Source organism: Bradysia coprophila, unplaced genomic scaffold, assembly GCF_014529535.1.
Source record: "Bradysia coprophila strain Holo2 unplaced genomic scaffold, BU_Bcop_v1 contig_583, whole genome shotgun sequence".
Taxonomy (NCBI): Eukaryota; Metazoa; Arthropoda; class Insecta; order Diptera; family Sciaridae; genus Bradysia; species Bradysia coprophila.
Window position 1 is genome coordinate 391,260 of NW_023503823.1, and position 9,040 is coordinate 400,299.

General features: G+C 34.2%; 2 protein-coding genes across 2 annotated transcripts in view; both read right to left on the reverse strand.

The window, feature by feature from the left end:
- The window catches only part of LOC119083231 (zinc finger protein 271-like), a 700,255-nt gene that overhangs the window by 261,906 nt on the left and 429,309 nt on the right, over positions 1-9,040 (reverse strand). The gene's annotated exons all lie outside the window — the stretch shown is intronic.
- On the reverse strand, positions 3,320-4,776 carry LOC119083277. The gene is made up of 5 exons (XM_037192965.1): positions 4,636-4,776; positions 4,489-4,561; positions 4,281-4,426; positions 3,953-4,145; positions 3,320-3,899 (listed from the first exon to the last, which is right to left on the reverse strand). Exons 1-5 carry the CDS (start codon positions 4,692-4,694, stop codon positions 3,336-3,338), a joined length of 1,035 nt encoding a protein of 344 aa, XP_037048860.1. The 5' UTR covers positions 4,695-4,776; the 3' UTR covers positions 3,320-3,335.

The window sequence follows — 9,040 nt, forward strand, 5'->3', positions numbered from 1 at the left end:
TTTTCCTTGTAAACGAAAATATTGGAAGTGTTTTTGTTCGGACGGGTTGGATCGGACTTTTCGGATAAATTTTCCGGTTGTATCGGGTTCAAGTTTAAAACAACGGCTGTAAACTTTGGGGAGGTCATGCAGTTGCACACCACAGTTGACGATAAAGTGACATATTTCACAATGAATTGAATACCAGGTACGGTCGATTGGGCCGTTTCTTCGAAACCCGGTTGACTTATCTGGAACGCATTCATTATTTATGTCAAAATTAAATGAAAATGAGTGCGTTTGAGTCCGTTGTTAAAATCGTTATGTCCTCCACGGTGACATTAGGCCATTTTCTTACAAAAATCCATCTCCTGGGATGATTCTCGTCGCCGTAATGATGTGGGGATTCTTTTTAATATGTAAAATCATCAGAAAGGCTTATGAAACGCGGTAACTCAAAGTTTACAGATTTGATTTAAAAGAGGGACGTTAACATGGAAATGGATTAAATCCTGACATTTGGCGTGCTCCGCAAAATGTCACTTCCAAATGACCTCTTTAAGTCGAGTCGGTTCGCGTTTTAAGATCATTGATCAAGTTGGACCGGACTGAAATATCCCGGCTCGCAGATCTCTATAACGGAATTTCCGATAGAAAACGAATGGAAAAATTAGTTCATTCACTTCATTCATCGCGATGACTCAAAATTTGGTAATAAATTTGCATTAAATTTGGTATTTTGTGTTAAAAATAATTTGAATAGTTAAGCAGATTACGAAAATTCTGTGATGTGTAAATATGTTTGGATATTGTTGTTTTTGTAGCATTTTTTTTGTTTCTCTTTTTTTAAATACAGTGTCTGTGACTAAATTCAATTTTTCTCTAGTAAATTTTGTGGCACTCGACAATAAAATCTCTTAGAATCAGAGACATTATCACTTAGGACCAAAAAAGTGTGTTTTTGACCCAGATGGTGAATAAGTCCGAGGATTTAGCCCCGATGGTTCATTTAAATTTAAGTTACAAAAACCGAAAATCAGAACGTTTGTCTTCTTCTTATTTAATCATTTTTTACCCTTTCTTCCTTAACTCATCCAACTACAATCACTGATCAGAAAAATACATTTTCTGATTATGACAGCTTGTGTTTTCTCTTCTGGTTTCTTAGAGAGTTTAAAAGACTAGAAAAAGTCGTCTCTACGAGCTAAGTTGAGTAAATTTTGATAAAAAAAAAATTTGTGAAAGATAATCAAAATTAGGATCTAGATTATCGCTGAGATAGGGTATTTCATGAGCTATTAGAATATTGAACAGGAACATAACCAGGAAAACCTTTTGTAAAATCGATTCAGTAAAGCTGATGGTTCATAGAGCAAGCGAAAGTCAAAACATAGACTTAAAAGTCATTCGTAAAATCTTCTACAAATGCTAAGTTTTCAATAACTGAGAGAAAACGTCAAAGCTGGATCCTGTTAGGTATATATATCATTTGTGATCAAGATAAATATATATCATGTCGATTATGAAAGAAAAATATCATTGAAATACTAACATTAATTGTCGCATCCGCAAATCTTATCGTATTTTTGTGTGTATGGAACAAATCATGGGCGTTACAAATTCTCTTCATACAACGCCCAAAGGGCTTTTTCGAGCCAGTCCTTGCGCTTTAATAGAAACTTGTATTTCAAAAGATAGAAAGTTAAGAGCAGCAAAAGGGAGTTCACCTAAAGGTGGAATAATTCCAGAAAGAAATGATAAAGTATTTCTGTTCGTGCCAAACGTCCTCTTATACACATAACTTGATGAAAGCTTGAAGCAACGTCCCGAATGATATGAATATTTTTTTACCTAAATAATTTCGTCATTTAGCCTGTCCTGTCAAAAACAACTGGCTTCCATATAGAGACTTATCACTACCATTTTATCCGTATATGTTCCTTAAAATATGCTTAAAATTCACACTCATAAATCAGTTTTGTAATAGAAATTGCGAGTTTGAAAGTTGATATATAAGTCATCATCATATTATACGATAACAAGAAATTAACGAAATAGCTTTAAATGAAAATTATTTTATGAATTTACTTAAATTTAGAAAAATGAGAAATATTTTAATTAACAAAAATCTTTTACTTAATTTTACAATTAAAATTTAAATAAAATAAAATCGATAATGTGGACGGTGCTCATACAAAGAAACTCAGTAAAACCACATACAAGACTTCTCCGAACACATCTACTTTTACACTCTAATGGCCTTCAATCACCCACACGAAACCGCCACAACATAATTACGTCTTCAAATTAAATGCCATTTTATGTCGAACATAATAATTACAGTAATAAGGTTTCAAGTATGAACACAGTCCCAAAGTAAGTGATAGTGGAAAACAATATGAAACATTTTTGGTGCTTTATACAATGCGTCAATGTAAAATGAATTGTTTTTGTAATGAAAATTCAAGATCCGAAATAAAATTTTATTTAATTGAACTTTGAGTTGTTTTTGCAAGGATAATTGTATGAAATTGACGACAATCTGCTGAAGGAGACATGTTCGTGTTGTCATCTGTTATCGGAAGCTTCGACAAAATAAGCGATAAACTCTTTGAAATGACGGCTTATGTTGGAAAGTATTTGATAAAACCAGTAAAGGAAAAGGATTTGGAATAAGGCTGCAAACACACGAGCATATTTGCGATGTTGGGTTCGACAATTATGTTGGTGAACAATAGAAAATGCAGCATATCTGTCGATCTTGGCAGCTTATTGCTCGTGTGCTTTCGGCTTAAAGCCATGTGGAAAATACAAAAATCTAGCGAAGTACCAGATTTGATAACTCAACTGATAACATGCTTGCAGTGATGGGCATATATAGCGTGAAAACTTTATACAAAAAGTTCCAAGAACGTTATTGTTTCGATTTTTGTAAATACTTTCCTACAATTCGTAACGTTACAAGCACACGTTACCACCTATAACGTTACAACTCTATTTCTGATAGTCGTTCAACGTGCTGACACCATTATTTTTAAATAAAGTACAAATAACGTTGCTGGTGTCGAATAACCTTTTTGCTATAACGGAACATAACCATAACTTGTTGGTTCTGTTATTGTATCAGTTAACGAGAAAATAACTCTCGTGGACATGGACCACTAGAATCTTATTTATGTAAATGGAAGGACTTTTCTTCAAGAACGAGAACTTTTAAAAAATTACCTTCATCAGTAATCACGTATAGTAGTGGAACCAAGTTTATCTCAAGCACGGCTGATTTTCATCTAAAATTTGTGCATCCCGAAAAAGAGCAACTTCAATGATTAGACACGTTATGTTCTCCTCAATTCAATTTATTTTTTCGATTTTTTATTCAAAGTTTTCAAATCACCTCCACTCACTGTTACCGCACTGTTGTTCGGCTTAGCAGTTTTCGTCTCAATAGTTTTAGGCTTCGACAACCTACTGGTATAACTTCTCTTAATTTTGAAATCCATCGGTTCGTATTGGGTCTCCTGATGAATTAAATCGGGAATGGATTTCGAGGACGTTCTCCTGTCATACAATGTTATTTTCTTGGAATTATCATCATTCATTTCGTTCAAATACAATTTGTATTCCAGTCCGCTTTCACCGATTTGCTGTTCGATTTGATTCAAGATTTTCTTCAATTTCGTCGTCTCATTCTTATCACGACAGGTGCACCACGCTATCGATTTAGTACAGATACACGGCGAAAATCCCATGCTCTGAATCATTTTTTTAATCTTCCATTCCAATTCGTCACCGCTGTTGAACGAAGTTTTGGATAGTTTTATGTCACATCTGGTGATGGGCAGAGTGTCGCATGGATAATAATTGAGAAAATGACTCATTCGCATTTTTATAATTTTCGGTAATTTTCCCGGTTGCCAGTCCTACACGGCAATTGGTGAATAAATTGGATGAAAACGCAAAATGAATGTCTCACCTCCGAATGCGTAATCTTCCAATTCCACCCCATGTCTTTGGGAATACGAGTGTCTGTTACTTGCATTGCTTTCAATTGTCGGTGCGGAACTGATGGTCCACAGTTCAGAATGCAATATGAGTAACGATTATCGTTATACGTTTTCCGTAGAAAATTCTCAAATTCCATTTTCGATTGAAATGACTTAGGGTTACTAAAAAATTGTTTTGTACAAGTTAAAGTCTCTTCTTTAGTTGATGAATGCTCACAAGGATACAAGCTACCAACAACTAACGCCATCTAACACTTCCTACCCTACGGATGTGTCACGTCTATTCATAAGACTTACCGTTTCAATTTTGAATTTTCCAACGCATCGTTACACCTCTGCACGTGAGCATTTAATTTATTCAGCTGGTTCAACTTAAAATGCAATTTATCGAGAATATTTGACTTCGACAATTTACAATTAGGCATTGAGTTATGGTCGAACGGCTGAAAATGGAATAGAAATTGATTACACAGAGATCACGAAAATGAATACCAAAATCGATTACATTTTTTGCATTGACTGTGGGATCGCTTACGGTCATTTTATCGGGACAATTTGAGCAACATCCGGATAATTTGCTAAATTCGTACAGAAGGGAGAAAAGGTAAATTTGAAAATTTGGTTAGCGAATAAAAATTGTGTGCTCTATTACTCCGAACCGGCCAGACTAGTGCCGTTGCCTTCTCTACATTGGGTTCGACAGACTGTCATCGCAGGAAAAATCGTTGGATGAGATGTTGTTATTGAACGTTTAAAAAAATGAATAAAAAATGAATTATATGAATGGTGCAAAGCGAATGGCAACTTTAATTGTTTGTCACCGATTTCGCATAACATTTTACAGTCAGAGGCAGTAAAAATTCAGTACGAATTTGATTGAGCTGTTTTTCAGACATACAATCAAAACTGTTTATCCCTATTTATATGGTTAAAACTAGTACCCGTACGCGCGTGGTGAAAAGTTTATGTGGATCAGTTGTAAAACAGCTGAAGCAAATTCGTGCTGAATTTTCACTGCCTCTGACTGTATATACACAGTCTCCTCAAAATTAGGCATGGGCGATAATGATAATGATTATCGATAATCGATAATTATCGACTTTCTTTTATCGAAAATTATCAAAAAAATATCGATAATCGATAATTATTGATATTTTGATAATTATCAAGATATCGATAATTCGATATATGGATATTTCGGTCCGAAAATCCGATATTTATCGATATATTCCGATATATCGGTATATCATGAATTTTCAGATAAATATCAAAATATCGATATTTTGATAATTATCGAATTTCGATATTTTGATAATTATCGATAATTATTAAATTATCGATAACGATATGATTAATCAATTATCGATAATTTCTTTCGATTGATATTATCGATAATTTTGAACGTCTCCCATCCCTACTCAAAATACTTAACGATATTCATGCGACTCTCCATTTTTCGAAGTCCCGAAAATTTCATATGTTTTGTACGATTCGCTATATACTCGGATTTACTGCTTACACGAGCACGTATGTGTAAAACATGTTGCGAGAAGTGGAACTGTAGGAATTTAAGAAAAACAACGAAAGTCATGAATATCTTGCTAACTGTTTTGATGGGAGTGTAAATTCCTCTATCAATTTTTCACCTTTAACGACAATGACGAGAAAAATAAGAGCTCATAACGGATTAATGATATGGTCATGTGATTTTATACAAGGATAACCACTGACAGTTTCCAGTTTAATTACGAAAATTTAGTGGTTTCAGAAGTGATAATATCAACAAAAAAATTCAAATAAAACATTAAAAACTAAAATTTAAGCGAAGTAAAGGTCCCCTACCTGACCTGACACATTCAAAACTGGTGCCTTTTCACACGACCAAAAGGGTATCAGCGTTGGAACTTTGGTAGCACAAATTATATATGAACCTGAGTCCAAAAATAACGGCGCTGGCCCGCACATTGATATGTACAACTTAAAACTAACAACAACCACCGTCGACTTGTGGCCGGACTAGCTACTAATTTTGTCTTAATATAGTTCATTCAAGTTGGTACCTTGCTTGCCCATTCCATTCAATTCGTTGCCATAATAAAAAATTAAAAGAAGTTAAATTTATAAGGTGTATAAATACCATATTTCAGTTACATGATGGTTATGTTACATCTGACCAGATCGCTAATAGTTAGATTCATCTGTTGTTGAGTTGTCATTATATTGCATTACATTTCGCCTCGAGAGAGTAAAGTTAACCAGGCAGGAGCGCTTATTTTACTCTGCCGTGATTTCGTGTTGTGAAGTGCAGTGTTGTTGATACTCTCAACTTGATAGTGTCGTCCCACAGTTGAGTACCTGAGCGTTGTTCAGCACGTTGTAGCAAATTGTTCCATGTAAAACATCAGTTTTCAGTTTTCCAGGTATACGATAATTCAATGCCTTTCTCAATACATATCCAGCTGGGCGTCTACGTATATGACCCCAATATTTAAGTCTTGCTTCTTGCTTCTTGGAGGTTTCGCGACAAGTCATGCATTCGGATTACCATCTCTTGTTCCATGCGACGTAAAGACATTCGCTTCCTTTTGGTTAGTGTAGCCACTTTTACTCTAAACATGACATTAGGGACGATGATGTCTTGATAAATTCGCAGTAATGCGGTTACAAAATCACAAATCCTGATTGCTGTCATTACCAAACTGATACCACTGAGACAAAAGTGAAACAAAGACAAAATCAGGCGAACAGTGAGGCGAAATTAAAAACTATAAATGAAGCTAAAACCGAATAGATCGCGAGCCTTTGTCCATATGTATTTTTGTTTCAATGAACACATCAAAAAAAAACACTGAAAATGTACATTGACATTGGAAAAGTGTTAATTGGAGTTTTTAATTTGAGTTTAAGAAGCCGCTCTAATTTTCGAAAATTTTCGCGATTTAAAAAAAGTACCAATTTCGTGAGTTACAGTCGAAGAAATTTAGTTTTCGGGTTTTCCAAAGGTATTAATCTTATTTAACCCACACTTTATCCCACAACAATGGAATCCACAAATTTAAATTTAATTAACTCAGCGGTCGCAATGACGGCGCTGCAGTCACGATTTCAAAATGTGATATAGGGTGGATAAACTAAATTTTGGTTTTGGTTACATTTTCTCTTGGTTTTTAATTATTACATCAGGCTTCTAAATTAAGAGTACCTTTATGCAATATAAACCGTTTGAGTTTGAAAAAAGATGTTTTGTATCAGTGAACGATATAGAAAAGCGTTCAGTACGTCTCAACATACAAAAGAACGTAAAATATAATTGTACATTTAGCTACCCTACGTCCGTCATCGCTTCTATTGTCTTCAAAAACATATTGTGTGCTTGTCATGATATGTATCAGACGTTTGTTTATTTATGTGTCTCATCTAAAATGCTGGCCAGCAAAATTTTGATCATTAAATTCAACGGCAAAATTGATCTAAATGTTAAAATAATTGTGAATAATAGTGAAGTTAATGTGGTTTTGTTTTCTCTGCATAAAGGAATTTGCATCAGTTCGATGTAAAGTGCGGAGCACCATTAGAAAAAAAACTTGTCGCTGAAGAATGATCAAAAAGTTGCTGGACGCAGTAGCTACAATTAATGCTTTGCAGGATATAGAATAAAAATTAGAGAAACACCAAGAGCCGTCCATTTGAAATCTTCACAATCATCATTTCAACTAAAGACTTACAAATTACAATTTGGCATAGGAAATAAATTCAACTCTTTGTATAAGTGAAGCTCATGATTGAGCTCAATCATGAAAACAGAATCTGGTCAGGAATAAGATAAGAATATGAATATATGACGAACTTCAAAGTTCCTGATTTATAATCCTGAGATGCCTGCTCATGCAATTATGCGATTTACGATTTCCAAAGAATTTTAATATCAACTTTTAGACAAAATAACAATTTCCACGTTTGTTTTCTATTTGATTTATTTGATGTATTTCCGACCTCGTTCTAGGGTAATAAAATTTTCTGTGGATTATTTGTAACTTCATGAAAATATTAAGATGGAAAACCTCAGAAACATTCACATAAAAATTATTCTTTCCTAACTAATGTTGAAATAGCCTTTCTGCACTCATTAGGAACTTAGGAAAATAACTACTGGGCAGTCGAGGCGGTTTACTTGTAGTCCGAAATTATATTTTGGCTTCGTAGAACACAGATAAACACAAGAGAGAGGAATTATATGATATGCAGTACATACTGTCCCGTACAATCTTTTTCTAAATAAAAGTTATAGTCAAATCGGCAATATTGTATTATTTGGCGATTTGTCATATTTTGGAGTTTCTTCACACTTTGGCGATTTTTCTTGACAATTCATCATATTTAGTTGATTTGTTAAATCATCAAGAAAAGTCTCAGAAGTGTGAAGAAACGCCATAAAGACAAATTTTCAATTCTCTATGATCCTTGGAGTTTCTTTACTCTTTGGCGATATTTCTTGGTTTTTCTTCACATTATGGCGATTTTTCTTGTTGATTTAACAAATCAACCATAATGATGAATTGCCAAGAAAAATCGATAGAGTGTGAAGAGAAGAAGAGAAAAATCGCCAGAGTGTGAGGAAACGCCAAAGTGTAAAAATACGTTTTTGAAATGTCTCTACATTATCTTTCGTAAAATGATAGTGTCCTCGGGATCTTTCGTTAAAGTATGAATTCCCTAGGATCGAACAAGATGACGTTACCTGACGTAAAATAAGAGTTTCCTTAAGATCGAACCAGGCAGCATTTCGTAACTTTTATAAAAGGATAGATTCACTAGCTTCGAACAAATAACGCCTTTTAGATAAATTTCGTAAAAGGATAAATTTCAAAGGATTTGTTTAATCACCACGAAGAATCGCCAAAGTGTGAAGAAACGCAACAAAGACAAATTTATCATTCTTTGTTTTTGCCGGCGTTTCTTCATCCCTTGCCAATTTTTTATTTTTGGCGATTCTTCATGGGAATCATGATTAATGACGGCTACGAGCTTTAGCGAAAACGAATGAGATGTTCCGATCC

Bases quoted from the DNA above. Each gene is read 5' to 3' on its own strand.
- LOC119083277 (XM_037192965.1), bottom strand. From the start codon at position 4,694: ATGACAGTCTGTCGAACCCAATGTAGAGAAGGCAACGGCACTAGTCTG. The intron at 4,562-4,635 runs GTAATAGAGCAC...GTACGAATTTAG, and splicing joins ACTAGTCTGGCCGGTTCGGA to CAAATTATCCGGATGTTGCT. The intron at 4,146-4,280 runs GTAAGTCTTATG...ACAATTTTTTAG, and splicing joins GAAAATTCAAAATTGAAACG to TAACCCTAAGTCATTTCAAT.